Source organism: Euprymna scolopes, chromosome 28 (assembly GCF_053919585.1).
Source record: "Euprymna scolopes isolate OS-2025 chromosome 28, ASM5391958v1, whole genome shotgun sequence".
Lineage (NCBI taxonomy): Eukaryota > Metazoa > Mollusca > Cephalopoda > Sepiida > Sepiolidae > Euprymna > Euprymna scolopes.
This window is the reverse complement of record NC_136509.1, coordinates 2,270,910-2,292,701: the sequence shown is the minus strand read 5'-3', so window position 1 is coordinate 2,292,701 and position 21,792 is coordinate 2,270,910. Positions and strand designations below refer to the sequence as shown.

Here is a 21,792-nt window from a genome sequence, read left to right as displayed (position 1 = left end):
GAATTCCAAATTCAAGGTTGGTTGGTTGGTTGTTTTACAGTATATCAACCCTTTTTAGGTCATTTAATGCCGAATCCAGTGGTTTTAAAGAAAAAGTTTTTAATAGAATATATTTGTTTTGTTTTTTCAAGTCAATTTCTATTTAACCCATAGTTGGAACCCTAACAGATACTACCACTCCGGGTCAGAGTGGACCTGAGAGCAATGGCAATTAAGGGGTGGCTCCACACTCCCCAAAGCTTACAAGTTGGGGCCTCACCATCGGATATAGTTTCAGGTCATATCCAGGACCCCAAATTCAAGGAGTCCAAGAAAAAAACGCTAGCAGAATTTAAAAAAAAAATAATTTTATGGCATCTCGTGAACTCCACAGTGAAGGCTTTACTTTTGCTGTTAGTTGGGTAGATCCAGGATATAATCTCTTAAGTGTTCAAATGCAATAAGTTAATCGAAGCAGATTTAGAGGAAGTATTTGTGAAATAAGACCAGAAACGCGCATTTAAGGGAAGTAATCAAAAAACAGGCATAGGGATGCAGTTAAGCAAGTGTTTTTTTAACATGAATAGTATATACCGTAAAAGTAATCCTTTAGGATTGGTCATCCTGTGATATAACCGCACAAGCAGAAAGGTCTGGTGTATAAAGTCAGCAGGAGATTCTTCGATATGGCAGGTGCAAGTTTGGAATGATTTTTTTAATTTAAAGCACAATTGAATCATGATACTTGACTTTTGCATTTTCCGCTTTAATTATAGGGCATTATATAAAATAATTTCATAAAATTAATAGTAAGGTCTCTACATTGCAATCCGGTTTTCTTTTTTGTTAGCGACCATTAGTTCGCCAGTTGTATACAAATCCCAAGAGCGATATGAGCCTTCTATCATGTCTTAAAGTGACACAATGTTTAACGAGCGAGACTGGACATGCGCCGCTCTACAACTCATTCTCTATTCCGATCCAAGTTATGACAACAGGACCATTGCTAGCACCCTCATAATGCATCACTGCATTGCCACGAATAACAGGGACGTGGCCATGTTGATGAACACAGTGTTAATGACAACGGTTCTGGTTGTTGGTGTGGTTTCAAGTGAGAGTCATATAACATTTCCAAAGTTGATTTGAAAGTCAACAGTAAAGTATACCTGGATGCGCTGAAGAGAGTAGTGATCCCCCATTGCAATCAGGAGGACGCTGGCTGACTCTAGATGTGGCAGCAGGACTCGGCGCTAGCCCACGTCCAAAGAGACCAAGGCTTGTCTTCAGGAGTGCTACGACTTTGTACCTTTCTCTTACTGGTCCCACTCCTCCCCCGACCTGAACCTGCTGGACTATTTCGTTTCGTCATGCGTCGAGAACATTATCAACATAACCTATCACAACACCAATGCCAGCCATATCGCCACAATCCACCGGGTATTCGCCGAGCTCCCGCCTGAGCTTGTGGAAAAGGCATGCTCCCAGTTCAGGACCCATATTGAGGCGGTGATTGAGATTGAAGATGGTTACATTTAATAGATGTCAGCTCTTCTACATAATCAAGTTACGTGAATTTAGTTTTTCAATAAAAGTTTTAAAATAAATTTGTAGTGTTGCTTTCTTTAGGGCGACACTTTTATCGTTCCACCCCGCAGCTTAAAATCTTTCTAGAAATGATTGTAAACCTTTTCAAAGTTTTGTTAAAATTGAACGCTAAATTTCGAAGTCATATATGCATAGAGAGTAGGGAAAATTGTTGATAGTGGTTGTAACTAGTTGAGTGTTTTTGTGAAAGGTTGGCAAGGGGGCATAGATTCCAGCTCAGACGAGCACTTGCGATGAAAATGACGATAGAGCAGAAGAAGGCTTGCAACATCTCTTCTGTGCAAACAAAAGAAAAGGTATCGCCTAAGTCGGTTTTGAACTCTATCAAGGCAAGATAGAGGTGCCCCGTAGCTCCTGCCCAGATGTAGCAACAGTAATCCATTGTAAGGCGCATTTGGCTCTCATACAGATAGAGAGTTGCATCGGCAGTGATAACTACTGGAGCGGTACAATGATTCCACCATTTGTCCAGCGAAAAGTTTTTCCGTAACTGATCGGGTTTGGTACTCGAATAATGATTTAAACTACGGAAATACGTTTCTTATCAGTCTGAAGAAATCTCAATCCGGGATTTGGCTTATATTTTCCTTTGGGACGTGTTGCCGATGACGATGCTGAATTTATCCTCTTTTCTGATCATAATTATTATTGATTCTTTTCAGATGGACGATTATCCGATTCTTTGTGAGATGAGTTGGTACAACAAATAATACTGAGTTCTCTATATTTAAAATAAAACATTAACTCAAAATGAAAAAATTACTTTATCAAAAGAGTTTACAAACATGGAAACAAATTTATTAAAAATATTGACACAAAATATTTTTAAAGTGTCCATGATCACTGAGATTTATATTTGCAATGACAAATGCTCATCATGACAATACTATATAATAAAATATAATACAATATAATAAAATATGATATAATACAATATAATAAAATATAATATAATACAATATAATAAAATACAATAAAATATAATACAATACAATGCAATATAATACAATACAATATAATAAAATACAATATTATATGATACAATATAATACAATATAAAAATACAATAAAATACAATATAATACAATGCAATATAATACAATATTATACAATATACTACAATCCAATCCGATACAATATTAAAAGTTCGTCCAAAAAGTCACTGAAGGGTTTTGAACTTAAGTAGATTGTTTATTTATTTTTGATAACTTTCTGTAATTTTAACACAGTCAGACTAAGACATTGGGAAATTCAAAAAAACATGCAAAATTTAAACAATCTTTATTTATAAAAAAAATAATGTCTTTTAAATGTTGCCCATTTTCAGATTCGCATATATATGCATACATATATATATATATATATATATATAACTACTTAATTTACTCACATAAAATTAATATGCGAAAGTATAGATTTATGCGTAAACTTTAAGTATTTACTTCAAAAGTGCTCAATACGTAGGTAGAGCTCGTTAGTAATTTATAAAGTATATATGGCGATAAGCCTTAGGAGTCCTAGAGTGGTGGATGAAACGCGGAATATTCAGTGTAGCTTAATCGCCATATATATTTTATAAATTACTATATATATATATATATATATATATATATATATATATATATGGGCATGATTTCATTTTACCATTTACGCATATCTTGTTAAATATTTTAGACAAGTTTTGCTTACATATTTTAGTTTGAATACTTCCGTGTCTCCTAATTATTTTTTGTTAGTTTTTGGCTAGGAGACGGACGCAAGTTCTTTTTAAATAAATAAAACTCATCCATGTACGCATTTCTTGAAGAAATTTACAACATTTGATGTGAGCAATTTGCAAATTTCATTGCGTTTAAACGTAAAAACCATTTACTTCCAGCGTTCCATGCATCTATTCCTAATTGTAAATATTTTTAGGGTACACATTTATATTGCTACTGCTTCTGTTTATTATTATTGTTATTATTATTATTATAATTATTATTATTATTATTATTATTATTATTATTATTATTGTTATTGTTGTAATTATTCCTATTATTATTATTATTATTATTATTATTATTATTATTATTATTGGCTCACATGGAGCTTTCACACAAGTCAACAAACGATCTGATTGGAAACCTGTGGTGTTCTCTGGAAGCTGAGTGACAACTAGTCTCCCCAGACGTCCAGCCCTCTCCACCTCCTTCGATAGCATTTGCAAATGAATTTGAATCATCGCAACAGCCGCTTACCATTGATTTCTCGCTGGTAGTGGCCATTGGTTTATACTGGAATTTGAGTGGCACTCAGCCTCCCCAAGGTCCCAGTCCTCTTTGCGCTTGTCCAGCCGAGGTCTGGTTGGCGCTCGCTCCTCGGTCTTTCAGTCCTTATTGACCCTTCTTGGCCCTTTGGTATCATTTTTTTGGGGGGTGTCGGTGATGAAACAATGGGGGGTGCATGATGGGGGGTGTAGAACTTGTAAATATGCAGTTTCTGTGTTCTTCATTCCCTGTAACGCTTATTCGTTATATTGTCTTGTATTATTCTCCGCATTCAAGGGTTTTCATTAATATTTCAGTCGTTTTCATTATCGTTAGTCGTTGTACTTTTGCAGTTATTCCTCTGATTCCAATTTCTGGCATTCTTTTTTCAAAGTTTTTCGGAATTGTTCCTAGTGCTCCTACTATTATCGGTACTATTTGGACTTTCTTCTTCTTATTATTATTATTATTATTATTATTATTATTATTATTGGTGCTATTATTACTATTATTATTATTATTATTATTAATATTATTATTATTATTATTATTATTATTATTATTATTATTATTATTATTATTATTCAGGACATCAAATTTATGTCGACCATAACAGCTGAATACTTTGAAGTTGAAAGCACAAATTTTTACCTGGAGCCCTACGCCAAATTGCATTGCAGTGAACGAGGCAACTCAACCGGTATCCGTCCTCCATTACCAGGTGCCGGAGCAGGACATGGCAGTGTTGGCGGCACAGGTAACCACTTTCTTTCGTTTTTGTCACATTTTTAAATCTGTATTAAATATTATTAAACAATCTTCTCAGTTAAACCATAGTGCCAAAATTGTTCAGTTGTTTCACCAGTCAAAATCATACGAGGTTCTGTAATAGATGAGTATGGCAATTTAATGAACTTTTAGGTTTGTTCGCTCGTAAGCTTAACTTCAGTTTAGAGGTTGCACTCTCAAGCAATGGCCAGATCGTTAGATGGTGACACTGAATTCTTTGACAGTCGCACTGAGGTTCTTCAAGGAAACACTCTAGTCCAATGGTTCTCAACCTTTTTTTGATCATGACTTTCTTTTCTTTTTAATGTATTTTGGTGGACCCTTATAGCTTATTTTATTTTTCAGTAATGTCAAGAAAACCAAAGAACATATATCAACAGTTTATCTTGAAGGAAGACTGAACCGATATTAACGTTACATGTGCCATGGAGGTCCACATGGACCCCGGTTGAAAACCATTGCTCTAGTCCTATTTTTTTCATTGTCTGTCTTGGCTGTGTACTTCGTACGTCTGTTTATATACAACACAGCACACTATGTTTCACCTTAAATGAATCCAAATCCATCATCAGTACACGTAACTGATGCAGATTACGCAGATGACATTGCTCTGTTCTCAATTAACACTGCTGATGCGCAAACGCTGTTACGTGAGCTAGAAAAGTCTGTAAATGACATTGATTTTTACGTTAATGCGGATAAGACAAAGTTATGACTTTCAATGGGGAGGAGGAGATCAATGTACCTAGGTAGCAAAATAGGTTTCTCGGAGAGAAATATCGAAATTCGCATCTAAAAAGCATTGAATAAGCTGTAGACCCCACGAAACGGGCACACGAGCATATGACGACCTAGATCAACGTACATTCAGCAAATTGCACCTGACGCCAATCGCAATCCTGTGGATCAGAGGTAACTGATGGAAGACAGTCAAAAGGCAAAAATGCCGACCAGATAAGTATATAGATGTCAATTCATTTTTAGTAAGAAGAGCCACAATATTCTTTGGGTTGTAATTTTATTTCTGAGAGCTAACAAGAATCCGCTTGTGAGTTAAGATTTTTTAATCAACATTTATTTCATCCGCTTGAGTTATTAGTGGTTTTCTAAATTACTAGTTTTACGCGTAAAATTATTATGCATATATGTAAAACATAAAGCAATTTCGTATGAATTAAGATGGCTCAATTTGATTTTGCTGTTGGAATACATATTCTCGAGTTTTCTAAAACCAGATCTTCTCAGCAGGGATCATGTTAAGGTTGCCAACATCCATAATAAAATGTGGTGCTATGAAACCCAGATTGTCAAGCCGAGTACAATGGATAGCACTACCGCCACCAGGAGGGAAAGATCAAAGCTCAAGATGGAACAGCATTGAAAGAAATCACTGAGTTTACGTACCTAGGCAGCAATATAGGTTCCTCAGAGAGAGATCGAAATTCGCATCTCAAAAGCATGGGCTGCATTGGATAAGCTGTTGTCAGCATGGACTTGAAGGCTAACATTTTGGATCGTGTCCAGCAAGAGACTGAAAGGAATTAATCGAAGTGTCTGTTGCATGTTAGTACAGTCAGGGAAGCGAGAAACAAGGAGGAAATCCGCAATCCGTGGGAAGAAACTATAGGAGTAGAAGGCTTTCCGGCATCTACAACAGTATAGGGTGGACTTTTGTGACTTGTCTAGTTAGTCAAGCGTATGTACGTCAAGGGGTCACAAGTGTTGCGAGTTCATCAGATTACATTCTATTAAAGTGCTTGTAAAACAGACACAAGGATTCGACAATGCAGCGATGTGACAGAGGCTGAAACTTGTCTAATAGCGCGGGATCTATTGGATTTGAGACTTTTGGGGGTCCTGTTCAAGAGTTAGAAACTAGTGGCGGATGTGCCAACCCAGATATTGCAACAGTATCCTATGCACGGGCTAATTATGGCTTTGCAAAGATATAGGATGTACTTTTCTCGTACGGGAGCGGGAGCAAATCTTTTTTGCGGCAGCGTTGGCAACGTTCTCAATGTATTTGTTCCATTTCATGTTGCCTGTGAATGATGACCAAGGAGTTTTAATAGATAATCAAGTTTAATCTACTTTGACTTTTTTTTATTATTTAATCCTGAGTATTATTGTTTTTATCTTTATCTTGGTAGTTTCAAATTTATCCATCTACATGTTATTAAAAGCTTAAAAAGTTTATTCGTACACAAACGGGACATATGATTGGTTGCCTAATAAGGAATAGGTAGAGTATTCATTACTAAGGCAGTAGTGTTTACGATATCAATCCACGAGTTCGAATTTCATGTCATTCTGTAAAATTTACGTGTTTTATAAAATTAAAGAAATCAACATCAGATAACAACACGGGACATTACATAAAATATTTTTGATGAAGTGATAATTTTTGATAATCCCAAAAACTAAAAATAAACGGTATTCGGCATTATTTCCAAGCGCATTCTACCACTTAAAATTTCTAGTGAACGTTTTCTCTCATTTTATTTTCATTTACTAATTCTCTTTATTTTTACTTACATGAAAAAGGGGACAAGCATCTTTCATGTAACAGACATAACTGCATTCATTGTAGTTACTGTCTCTTTCGTGCAAATAATAAGCAGCATATTTTTCCACAATGTTTTGCAAATATATTTACGTACAATCTATAAGGCAGTATAAGCTATATAAAAGTGGAACTTGACATACCCAGGTACGTCGCTCGAGTATCAAGTTTAAACTAGTTACACTTGAAAAAAAATAAATGTTTATTTATTTGCTTTTAATATGTTCTCAAATAATTTGATAATATGAAACATGGGTGAGTAATGCAACAAACATGATATGTTTGTAAATATAAATATGTCGTTTTATGAAAGTTTTATAGCATTTGATGAGTTGCACCACAAAATTCATACTCATATAACTTAGGAGAGTAGCTCCAAAATTAAAGCCTATTTTTTACCTCAAATAATTGAAGAGCTACAAATACGGTAGTTGTATTATTAAAACGAGCGACCTTTTGTGCTCCAGAAGTTAATTTTTCTACATCATCGCCACCATTCTGAATGCAGTTTTGCGTGGAATTCAATGATGCATCTCTGCTTCTGATGAACGCCCATGACAGGGATTGTTTTCTTGGAGTCTCACACCGTCAATATCTGCAACAAATAAATGAAACTTTCAGGTCAGTAATGCATAACTTCAGTCATCAAATCACTGTAACTTGCCTGCCCTCTGATCCATTCGGGCGGAATAAAAAATAGGAGACGTTACTCCTTATCGGCAGAATGAAAGAGCAGAGAATTAACCAATGCGGATTAATCTTATTTTACGGAGTGTATTTTTAAAACTGCTTCTGCTTCCTTTTTTCATATAATTGTGTAAAATAACTCCTGAATTTTGAAAGGTTCGTTTGTTTCAAAATGAGGGCTTATAAAAAGTTCCATAAACGCGGTTTTGACATGTTCGCTGTTGACGTTGAATGGCGAAAAAAAAGAACTGGTTTTTATCAAAGGAATTGACAATAACCAATGCTGAGTCCACAATAAACATAAATATGTAAATATACTCCACCATGCCAGTTAGAAGTCATTATTGCGTAATATTTGAATTTAGTGCATGAAAATTTGTTTTAAAATTTTTTTTAAATATGTGCTTCTTAGAAAAATAAAATTGATAATCGAACTAGTAAGTTTGATCTCTGTTTTATAAAATATATGTGAGCTATAAATTATTGCTAAAAAACGCGAATATTTTTAATAACAGTCATGTGTGTGTGTGTGTGTGTGTGTGTGTGTGTGTGTGTGTGTGTGTGTGTGTGTGTGTGTGTGTGTGTGTGTGTGAAATATAAAAAAGACTGTTGATAATCTGACGTTGCATGCCTAAAAGTTTCAATGACAGAAAATATTTGTTTATTTATTTTTTTTTACATGGTGGTCATCACTTATCAAGGCCCAGAAGCCACTCGGGAATAAGGGTTATTGCGTGTACAGTAATCAATGGATAGTATCGTAGTAGTTTGTTTATGAATTGTTAAAAAATATGAACTCCTTTTTTATTTTCTTTACTTCTATTTTTCCAGCATCTATCTACTTTTACTTCCCATTTTTAACATTGTCCTATTCTCCTCTATTAACCCCCAGCCAGGAGTATACTCCTTCAAAATAATATTCGTATCATTCCCTCTGTTCACTCTACAATTAAAAGCGTGTAAAAAAAAAAAGAAACTAACGTATGAACTTTTGAACTTCAGATAATTTTTTTTTTAAATGTACGTTTTAACTATTAAAATGCATCCTTGTTCTAGGTGCCAATCAACGACTTGGAAGTGGTGCCTATGGTTCCCCGTATATACCAATTTTAACTGGTAGACAAGGCGGTGTAAGTGTGCAAGGCATACCAGGCGGAAAAGGTGGTGGCAGACTCAAAATTACGGTTGGCAATATCTTTCTTTTGGACGGATATATCAATGTCGATGGCGGACATGGAACTGCAGGCAGTGGTGGTGGCAGTGGAGGCTCAGTTTTGATTCGAGCAGGTAAACTAATTAAACTGAATTGTTATAGTTATGTTATATACTTGAGTGGGAGGAGGTGTATATATTCCTGTGTGGTCTATATAATTATGACATAGCTGTGATGGTCTGTCTTTGTGTGTGCACATGTGTGTATACAGTTGTGAGTGTGTGTGTATGTGTGTATGTCAGATACATACAGATTATAAGGAGATCTTATGACACGTACTTTTTCTCCTTTCCTTGGCCGGTGCCCCTCGTGACGATTCATGCATGTTCCCCGAAACATGACTTGGGTATTATTATTTGAGGACGGTCTTTATTTCTTCTTTTCTCATCTTGAATCAAGATTCTCTCGTTCTGACTGACTGATTCTAGTCTGACTAAAGAACTCTTTGACTGTATGACTGCAATTACCCAAAGTCTCACGTGTGCCACCCTTATATATTGAGATGTATGTGAAGGGGTGATAGCATCTCGTTAACACAACTTGCACTCAACATGCACTGACCTGCCTCATGATCCCTGCTAGCATGCAGGTGCAACACGTCGTCAATTGAAGTCAATGAGTTTGAAGCATGTCGGTATAAAACTTTCGACCTCTCTGCACTTAACTGTAACACAAGCAAGTTGGTTCAAGCTAGAACCGTGTTGACGATTGTTGACGATTATTTGTTGTGAATATTTTGCAGGGCGGGGCCATAGATTACAGCTGAGACGAGCACCTGTCCTAAAAATAACAGCTGAACAGAGATAGACTCGCAAAGTCTCTTCTGTGAAAAAGAGGAAGTAGAATACGAAAAGGTCTTCGCTTACTAGATTTCGAAGATCATTTTTCTCATATGAAGGGGTAATCTTAATATCTCCTTTCCCGATGTGGCAGCAACACTCCATCTTAGGATCTATGAAATGTAAAATAAAAAATTTAAATAATGCAAAACAATGTCGTTTTGGAATAAAATTGTATTTTTTAGATATGAATTTAAAATATGAAACAAATCTGTAAAAACTACAGCATAACGCATTCACTTGATCACAAGCAAATGTGCTTCAAGGTGTTGCGTTTTTAGAAGGAATTAAATTTTATATTAGAACCAAATTTTTAATATAAAATCCGAAATTATAATAAATTAAAAATATAAATGTTATTTTAAAAAATAAACATAAAACATTATATCACAATGATTATTCTATAATTTTAAACCTGATGAGTTTCTCCAAGTTTAGGTTTTATTATATTTGGTTGTATATTTTTATTGGACTTTCTACCTGGCTCTGATGGAGCATTTGGCACATTTGTTCAAACCAAACTTCAATCGAATAATTATGGAGAAGTTTAATTAACGTCTGAATTTCTATCCAGGTTAAGGTCATCTAATGAATAGCAAGTGGTTGACTCTTTTGTTCGGATCTTGTTGGCAGCCTTAGCTCAAATTGTAGGCACTCCGGTTTTTATCTATAATAGATCTTTCTCTAAGCAGAGTAAGAGAAGACATCAATGATTTTTACAGTTCCATTAGTGTTGCTTAATGCCATTGATGCTTGCCTTTTCATATGTGATATTCATAATTAATAGATAGATTTTGTATAAATTAGGTCATACTATATATATATATATATATCGTATAAGACATAATATATATAGTATACTATATATACTATGCATATTTTAAGTCCTGGATATGACCTTAAACTATATCCAGTGGTGAGGCCCCAGCTTACAGGCTTTGGGGAGTGTGGAGCCACCCTTTAATTGCCATTGCTCCCAGGTCCACTCTGACCCGTAGTGGGATTACCTATTAGGGTCCCAACTATGGGTTGAATAGAAACCGACTTGAAAACAACAAATATATTCTATTAAAAATATTTTCATCAAAATCTTTGGATTCGGCATTAAATAACCTGAAAAGGGTTGATATGCTGTAAAACAAAAACAACCAACCAACCAACAATATATAGTTTATAAATTAAGTCATATTTTGGTAATCAATCCAAGTCGTACTTAGGTTCTTTTGCTTCTTGTTACAGTCTTCCAAATGGTCTTACTGACCATCGCCTGCATTCTGCATGTTCTTTTTTACCGTATGCTCCAGAACGTGGATGTTGATAAAGGATGTCTGAAACCAAGCCAGTGAAAAGCTTTAGGCCGCAGATGGGCCTGAACTTTCTAGAGTGTTGCGTTTCACTCTTTTTTGGTATGAGTTATGCTGATGTGATCACCTCACTCTTACAATAGTCTTGTATAGTACAATTTTTATAATATTCAGGGAATATGGAACTGGATTTTCGATATAATCAGTATAATCTACCGGTATAAAGCTGCTTCGTTTTTAATACGGATGAATCCCGTGGATGTGTTGTATCTTCCTTAATTGAGACGATAACAAAGGGCAAAGAGTTACTCTCTTTATATGATACTTTTCTCTAAATAGTTTGTTCCATCTTTAATCTTTGAGTTTTGTGTAAATAATGTTTTGTCGTATCCTAACCTGCATTTGATTTGCATAATTGTGCATGCGACCTGACCTCCTATGCAATATGTTCATTTGAATTATATGTTCATATGTTTCAATAACAGGAGTGCTTTGTTAAGGTAACTAAAATATAATATTGTGGTAAAGTATTTGTGTTATACGTTCTGTAAGATATTATCGTTCTGACTGATTTGCATGTCGAACCTAAATAGAGGACAGTCGCCACAAATAATATTCACGATTTCGTGGATGTGTTGTTTTCTTAATCGGCATTAGTTACACGATCGCCACAAAACTCTGTCCATTTTACTATGTCTACAGTGGAAAGCAATATTCGATTAAATAACGAGGCCAGTTCAATGTCCCCAGCATCTTCTGAATATTACGAGAATGTTGATTCCGAAAATGCTTCAATTTCATTTCCAGGTAAATTGTATGGGCATGGAGGAGTAAGCAGCATTGGTGGTACTGGTGGAGGTAAAAATGCTGGTGGCGGTGCTGGGGGACGAATCGCCTATCACACGCACCTGGAAAACCATTACCACGGCTATAGCCGAGCATACGGTTCTACCGACCAAAATCAAATGGACGCTGGTGGACCGGGAACTGTCTTTATGGAGGATAAAATCGACCCTTTCCGTTTTAAGAGTCGGCTTTACATCGATGGAAAGTCTTTAAGAGTTCTAAAGCCAGTAGTTATACAAACGCTGAATCCGAGACACGTCAGAGAAAACTTAACCAATCCAAATAATGCGCAACTTCATTTTGATCAGCTGATGCTTCAAAATACGGTAAGTTCGGATGTTGTAGGGCAGTTCATTAAATCTTTAATTGACTATTTGGCCTAACCTTTAATTTGATGTAACATATTGGAGTGTATCTTTATTTAAATAAAAAGGGGGAAACTTGTAATTTAAGGTTTTTATTTTTCATACATACACACTCAAACACACACACACACACACACACACACACACACACATATATATATATATATATATATATATATATATATATATGCATATATGTATGCTTTATCCGCATGATATTTTATAAAGAATTATATTTGCCTTATATTGCTAATAAAATATTAACCATGGGGCGGGAATAAACTGAATTTGATAGGTTACATAGCTTAACCAAACACCATGAATATATATAAGCACCAGATAATGCTAACATAAGATAGTTTTAGCCTGACGATTCTCTACAAGGATTAAACGCGGATGATTCTATATAGCTTACTTGACATATATTTTGATAACTAACTATATACATATATATAGCGTAAGTACCCATGTATAAAAAATAGATTGTCTGCATATGTGCAGACATGTTTCAGCTCACCTTACTCTTACTAAGTGCATTCAGACTGGATTGTTTGAAACAGTTAAGCCAAAATAATGCTGGAGTCAAAATATGCCTCCCCATTTGTATGCAAACTCTCTGTATGTATATAAATTATAAAAAATCTATGAATCTACGAACAGAATTACCGGGATTATATATATATATATATATATATATATATATATATATATATATATATATATATATATATATATTATATATATATATATATATATATATATATATGTGTGTGGGGGGGGTCTTTTCTTGTGCTACACTTTTCTAGCAACTATAATAGAAAATTCTGTCTTTGGACCATAATTTATTTAAAAAGTACAGAAATGAAATTAATAGATAAAAAGAAGAAAGTTATCTATGAAAGCGGATATTAAAAGAAAAACCCTCAGACTTGGACACACCAAAAACGAAACGTCCGATCGTCTGTAAGATTGCAAGTTGCCATCTTGTAAATCAAAACTGACATGAAAACATACTATTATACAAAACAAAACCATTTATTATGGAAATAATGTATTTGGAATTTTTATATATCATTGTGTTCAATTGTCCTGCGAAACAGAACAGCAAGCAAGAGGCATACGATATTTGTAATATTATTATCGTAGATCGTATAAAGATTTTATTTAAGAAAATTTGCGTTGGGTGATTTTGCATAGCTTAGTGTCCAGTCGTATCCTGAGATAAACCAGCTGGCTAGGAGATGTATAATAATATAGAGAGTACCGCCATTGTATAAGTCATAAATGTTTACTCTAATAATATAGAGTACCGCCATTGTATAAGTCATAAATGTTTACTCTAATAATATAGAGAGTACCGCCATTGCATAAGTCATAAATTTTTACTCTAATAATATAGAGAGTACCTCCATTGTATAAGTCATAAATGTTTACTCTAATAATATAGAGTACCGCCATTGTATAAGTCATAAATGTTTACTCTAATAATATAGAGAGTACCGCCATTGCATAAGTCATAAATTTTTACTCTAATAATATAGAGAGTACCTCCATTGTATAAGTCATAAATGTTTACTCTAATAATATAGAGAGTACCGCCATTGCATAAGTCATAAATTTTTACTCTAATAATATAGAGAGTACCTCCATTGTATAAGTCATAAATGTTTACTCTAATAATATAGAGAGTACCGCCATTGTATAAGTCATAAATGTTTACTCTAATAATATAGAGAGTACCGCCATTGTATAAGTCATAAATTTTTACTCTAATAATATAGAGAGTACCGCCATTGTATAAGTCATAAATGTTTACTCTAATAATATAGAGTGCCGCCATTGTATAAGTCATAAATGTTTACTCTAATAATATAGAGAGTGCCGCAATTGTATAAGTCATAAATGTTTACTCTAATAATATAGAGAGTCCCGCCATTGTATAAGTCATAAATGTTTACTCTAATAATATAGAGAGTACCGCCATTGCATAAGTCATAAATTTTTACTCTAATAATATAGAGAGTACCTCCATTGTATAAGTCATAAATTTTTACTCTTATAATATAGAGAGTACCGCCATTGTATAAGTCATAAATGTTTACTCTAATAATATAGAGAGTACCGCCATTGTATAAGTCATAAATGTTTACTCTAATAATATAGAGTCCCGCCATTGTATAAGTCATAAATGTTTACTCTAATAATATAGAGAGTACCTCCATTGTATAAGTCATAAATGTTTACTCTAATAATATAGAGAGTACCGCCATTGCATAAGTCATAAATTTTTACTCTAATAATATAGAGAGTACCTCCATTGTATAAGTCATAAATGTTTACTCTAATAATATAGAGAGTACCGCCATTGTATAAGTCATAAATGTTTACTCTAATAATATAGAGAGTACCGCCATTGTATAAGTCATAAATTTTTACTCTAATAATATAGAGAGTACCGCCATTGTATAAGTCATAAATGTTTACTCTAATAATATAGAGTGCCGCCATTGTATAAGTCATAAATGTTTACTCTAATAATATAGAGAGTACCGCCATTGTATAAGTCATAAATGTTTACTCTAATAATATAGAGAGTACCGCCATTGCATAAGTCATAAATTTTTACTCTAATAATATAGAGAGTACCTCCATTGTATAAGTCATAAATGTTTACTCTTATAATATAGAGAGTACCGCCATTGTATAAGTCATAAATGTTTACTCTAATAATATAGAGAGTACCGCCATTGTATAAGTCATAAATGTTTACTCTAATAATATAGAGAGTACCGCCATTGTATAAGTCATAAATGTTTACTCTAATAATATAGAGAGTGCCGCCATTGTATAAGTCATAAATGTTTACTCTAATAATATAGAGAGTCCCGCCATTGTATAAGTCATAAATGTTTACTCTAATAATATAGAGAGTACCGCCATTGCATAAGTCATAAATTTTTACTCTAATAATATAGAGAGTACCTCCATTGTATAAGTCATAAATGTTTACTCTTATAATATAGAGAGTACCGCCATTGTATAAGTCATAAATGTTTACTCTAATAATATAGAGAGTACCGCCATTGTATAAGTCATAAATGTTTACTCTAATAATATAGAGTCCCGCCATTGTATAAGTCATAAATGTTTACTCTAATAATATAGAGAGTACCTCCATTGTATAAGTCATAAATGTTTACTCTAATAATATAGAGAGTACCGCCATTGCATAAGTCATAAATTTTTACTCTAATAATATAGAGAGTACCTCCATTGTATAAGTCATAAATGTTTACTCTAATAATATAGAGAGTACCGCCATTGTATAAGTCATAAATGTTTACTCTAATAATATAGAGTACCGCCATTGTATAAGTCATAAATGTTTACTCTAATAATATAGAGAGTACCGCCATTGTATAAGTCATAAAGTTTTACTCTAATAATATAGAGAGTACCGCCATTGTATAAGTCATAAATGTTTACTCTAATAATATAGAGAGTACCGCCATTGCATAAGTCATAAATTTTTACTCTAATAATATAGAGAGTACCTCCATTGTATAAGTCATAAATGTTTACTCTAATAATATAGAGAGTACCGCCATTGTATAAGTCATAAATGTTTACTCTAATAATATAGAGAGTACCGCCATTGTATAAGTCATAAATGTTTACTCTAATAATATAGAGAGTACCGCCATTGTATAAGTCATAAATTTTTACTCTAATAATATAGAGAGTACCTCCATTGTATAAGTCATAAATGTTTACTCTAATAATATAGAGAGTACCGCCATTGTATAAGTCATAAATGTTTACTCTAATAATATGGAGAGTACCGCCATTGTATAAGTCATAAATGTTTACTCTAATAATATAGAGTCCCGCCATTGTATAAGTCATAAATGTTTACTCTAATAATATAGAGAGTACCTCCATTGTATAAGTCATAAATGTTTACTCTAATAATATAGAGAGTACCGCCATTGTATAAGTCATAAATGTTTACTCTAATAATATAGAGAGTCCCGCCATTGTATAAGTCGTGAATGTTTACTCTAATAATATAGAGAGTACCGTCATTGTATAAGTCATAAATTTTTACTCTAATAATATAGAGAGTACCTCCATTGTATAAGTCATAAATGTTTACTCTAATAATATAGAGAGTACCGCCATTGTATAAGTCATAAATTTTTACTCTAATAATATAGAGAGTACCTCCATTGTATAAGTCATAAATGTTTACTCTAATAATATAGAGAGTACCTCCATTGTATAAGTCATAAATGTTTACTCTAATAATATAGAGAGTACCGCCATTGTATAAGTCATAAATGTTTACTCTAATAATATAGAGTCCCGCCATTGTATAAGTCATAAATGTTTACTCTAATAATATAGAGAGTACTGCCATTGTATAAGTCATAAATGTTTACTCTAGAAAAGTTGTATTTGATGTTTGTAGATGGCTTTGTGTTCAGTTGCATCAGGAGTCAAATTAGATGGCAAAGAGATACTCAATAATATAGGGATTACTGCCATTGTATATCTTGACATGGTTTTATTCTAGAAAAGTTGTATTTGTGGCTGTACATGGTTCAATTGCCTCGGTGAGGGAGGGACACGCCAGCTGAAAGGGAGACAATTCAATGATAAAAAGAATGCAAGCATTGTATTTCTCATAAATTTTTATTCAAGAAAAGTTGTATTTGATGGTTGTAAATGATCTAGCGTTCAATTGACTTGCGGGACAGAACAGCTTTTAGAGTGACACACGATGACGCAGAGAGTATCACCCTTGTATTGACCATAATGTTTTAGTCATGAAAAGTATTTGGTGACTGACAAGATACAATGATAGGGAGACAGCACAAAAATAGTATAAGATGCTCGAGGTGACGTGTAGATTTAATCTCTGGCGCCATCTTGAAATATCAGAAAACCAAATCCTATTTAAACTGCCGCTGGGAAGACAGAAATAAAACACTTGTGTTCTTGACGAAATATGCGTGTAATAATAGACAAAATCAAAAAGAAACATAACTGTTGTTAAGAAGATCAGTAATAATTAAATACAAAACAAAGTGTATCGAACCAATATAAAAAGGAAGTGTCTGAATTTATCAAACTGAACTTGTTAGCATCGTCCTGCCGTTGGCGAGATTCAGGATATCGACAATACGAAAATAGTCATAATTGGTTGTTATTTTGTCTCTGAAATGTTTTAGATCAGAATTATTAATTCATATTATTTGAATATATATATATATATATATATATATATATATATATATATATATATATATATATAGTAAGTTATAAAATATATATGGCGATTAAGCTACATTGAATATTCCGCGTTTCATCCACTCTAGGACTCTTCAGGCTTATGCGCATAAGCCTGAAGAGTCCTAGAGTGGATCAAAGGCGGAATACTCAATGTAGCTTAATCGCCATATATATTTTATAACTTACTAACTTGATCTACCTACGTATTGAGCATTTTTTAAGTAAATACTTAAAGTTTACGCATATATTTATACTTTCGTATATTAATTTTATGTGAGTAAATTAAGTAGTTATATATATGCATATATATATATATATATATATATATATATATATTAGTGTTGGGTCCATTAATAGGAATCGGGAATATAAAATCGGAACATTTGAGGTATCGGAATCGGTACCGGAATCGGTATCGGAATCGAAAAAGTGTGTGCCTATTTCTGATGCCAAAAACGATTCTTTAAGTTTTCTGCTTTATCTGATTTTTTCTTTTAAATCAAATCTTCCACTTTAGTTTAATATAAAATATTTATAAAGAATCAGAATCGCAAAATTGTATCAACATCGAGAATTTAGTCCGGAATTGGTAATTGTATCACAAAAAAATAATTTGTAATTTTTTTGATAAAAACTTTTCTGTACTTTCATCTAACAATTTACGATTTTCATAAAAATTATTTATCTTTTCTTATAAAAAACAACTTATATTTTTAAAAAACACGTGTACTTCCAAATTTGTTTTAAAAAATTCAAAAATGTAAGTTTTTTTATTAAAACTGTCCTTTTACCTAACAATTTACGATTTAAAACATCCATCTTTGTTAACAAAAAATACAAAAATAATAAAAGTAAATAAACAATATAAAATGTAACTTTTTTGAACACACACACACACACACACACACACACACACACACATATATATATATATATATATATATATATATATATATATATATATATATATATATATACATGAGATAAGATACAGATTAAAGATCAGGTGGAATATCCTGATAGATATTACTTACCCCCCATAGCGCCTAAAAATAACGTATCCACCCCATCTCATCCTCACTCCCATTGAAAAATCACAAGAATATATACTCCCCACTTGAACCTAAATTAAGAGGTCATCACAATGACCGAGACCTAACACACAATTCCTTCCCCCGATTAAAGCCTAATACACACATGCCTTCTCACCCAGACCGAACCTTCCCCCCTTCCTCCTCATCCCCTTTACCATACCTTCCTCCTCTTCGTTCTCTTCTCTAAATGGCTTTCTTCACCTCTTCTTAAAAAGAAAACTGACCCGCAGAATACCAGAAATTGGACTCATATTAGAAGCTAATAGTCTAACACATCGGATCGAATAAACATCCGTCCGAGCAGTTTTAAATCCAGGCCTACTAATTTTCGAGGACTATCGCACCCGAGATATGCATATATAACTCAACGTACAAATTCCATCACCGACGAGAATATATGCAATGGAATGGAACGTTTATTCAATATTTGATACACTGTCTCCAGACCCACAATGATTTTGGATCTCATCCACCAAAACGTATTTAAATCACCAACGAATACGGCCGCTTCTTCTACTCTTCGAAAAAACAGTATGGAGCAACCATACATTCTTGTTATATAGGATTACTGCCTTCTCTTCTGGAGCGCTATTCTGCCGACCTGGCAATAATACCCCGGAAGATATCAAAATCAAAGTCATCTACATCAATAAACTTTCTTATTAACTAACATCAGAAATTAGATATGTTTCTTTACTCTACCATAGTTATTCCTTTTGTCACCTTTTTTTTCGATTTTTTTTTCTATTATAAGAATGGCTCTTCACTCAATATTTAGTACAGTTTATTTTATGCAAAAGAGCAACTGAAATCACTTCGTGGACATTCAGTAATCTACTTTTTGGTGTGAATTTATAACAATAAGTATTAAAAATCTCGATTTCTAATGAGATTTTAAAGGGATTAAAAGGGTTAAATTTGGAACATAAATTCAACAGCAAACACTAAACTCCATTAAAATAAACAGTGCATATGGACACGTGGGAAAATATCAGCAGGGGTGAAGGATAGCTGGCTTACGAAGAGATTAGCAGAGAGACTTTTTAAGTGGTGTCGAAACCTGAAAGAAACGAAAATAAATTCTTACTTTTAATAAGAAAAAGATTCCGACCCGGATTTTATTTATTTATTTCCAGTTTTATTTTCATGAATTACTATTTTTTTTATTTTCATGAATTACTATTTTTTTATTTTTATGAATTACTATTTTTTTTATTTTTATTAATTACTATTTTTTTATTTTTATGAGTTACTATTTTTTTTATTTTTATGAATTACTATTTTTTTATTTTTATGAATTACTATTTTTTTTATTTTCATGAATTACTATTTTTTTTTATTTTTATGAATTACTATTTTTTTTATTTTCATGAATTACTATTTCTTTTATTTTCATGAATTACTATTTTTTTATTTTTATGAATTACTATTTTTTTATTTGTTATGAATTACTATTTTTTTATTTTTATGAATTACTATTTTTTATTTTCATGAATTACTATTTTTTTTATTTTTATGAATTACTATTTTTTTTATTTTCATGAATTACTATTTTTTTTATTTTCATGAATTACTATTTTTTTTTATTTTCATGAATTATTATTTTTTTTATTTTTATGAATTACTATTTTTTTTATTTTCATGAATTACTATTTTTTTTATTTTCATGAATTATTATTTTTTTATTTTTATGAATTACTATTTTTTTATTTTTATGAATTACTATTTTTGTATTTGTTATGAATTACTATTTTTTTATTTGTTATGAATTACTACTTTTTTTATTTGTTATGAATTACTATTTTTTTATTTGTTATGAATTACTACTTTTTTTATTTGTTATGAATTACTATTTTTTATTTGTTATGAATTACTACTTTTTTTATTTGTTATGAATTACTATTTTTTTTATTTTTATGAATTACTATTTTTTTTATTTTTATAATTACTATTTTTTTATTTGTTATGAATTACTATTTTTTTATTTTTATGAATTACTATTTTTTTATTTGTTATGAATTACTAATTTTTTTATTTTCATGAATTACTATTTTTTTTATTTTTATGAATTACTATTTTTTTTATTTTCATGAATTACTATTTCTTTTATTTTCATGAATTACTATTTTTTTATTTGTTATGAATTACTATTTTTTTTATTTTCATGAATTACTATTTTTTTCATTTTCATGAATTACTATTTTTTTCATTTTCATGAATTACTATTTTTTTTATTTTCATGAATTACTATTTTTTTTATTTTTATGAATTATTATTTTTTTATTTTTATGAATTACTATTTTTTTATTTTTATGAATTACTATTTTTTTTATTTTCATGAATTACTATTTTTTTATTTTCATGAATTACTATTTTTTTTATTTTCATGAATTATTATTTTTTTTATTTTTATGAATTACTATTTTTTTATTTTTATGAATTACTATTTTTGTATTTGTTATGAATTACTATTTTTTTATTTGTTATGAATTACTACTTTTTTTATTTGTTATGAATTACTATTTTTTTATTTGTTATGAATTACTACTTTTTTTATTTGTTATGAATTACTATTTTTATTTGTTATGAATTACTATTTTTTTATTTGTTATGAATTACTATTTTTTTTATTTTTATGAATTACTATTTTTTTTTATTAATTACTATTTTTTTATTTTTATGAATTACTATTTTTTTATTTGTTATGAATTACTATTTTTTTTATTTTTATAATTACTATTTTTTTATTTGTTATGAATTACTATTTTTTTATTTTTATGAATTACTATTTTTTTATTTGTTATGAATTACTAATTTTTTTATTTTCATGAATTACTATTTTTTTTATTTGTTATGAATTACTATTTTTTTATTTTCATGAATTACTATTTTTTTTATTTTTATGAATTACTATTTTTTTATTTGTTATGAATTACTTTTTTTTATTTTTATGAATTACTA

General features: G+C 31.5%; 1 protein-coding gene across 1 annotated transcript in view; it reads left to right on the top strand.

The window, feature by feature from the left end:
- The window catches only part of LOC145249431 (uncharacterized), a 911,941-nt gene that overhangs the window by 667,141 nt on the left and 223,008 nt on the right, over positions 1-21,792 (top strand). The window contains exons 84-86 of the mRNA XM_080110989.1: positions 4,425-4,593; positions 8,932-9,162; positions 12,039-12,403. Coding sequence (XP_079967115.1) covers positions 4,425-4,593; positions 8,932-9,162; positions 12,039-12,403 — 765 coding nt within the window. The remainder of the gene's footprint in view (positions 1-4,424; positions 4,594-8,931; positions 9,163-12,038; positions 12,404-21,792) is intronic.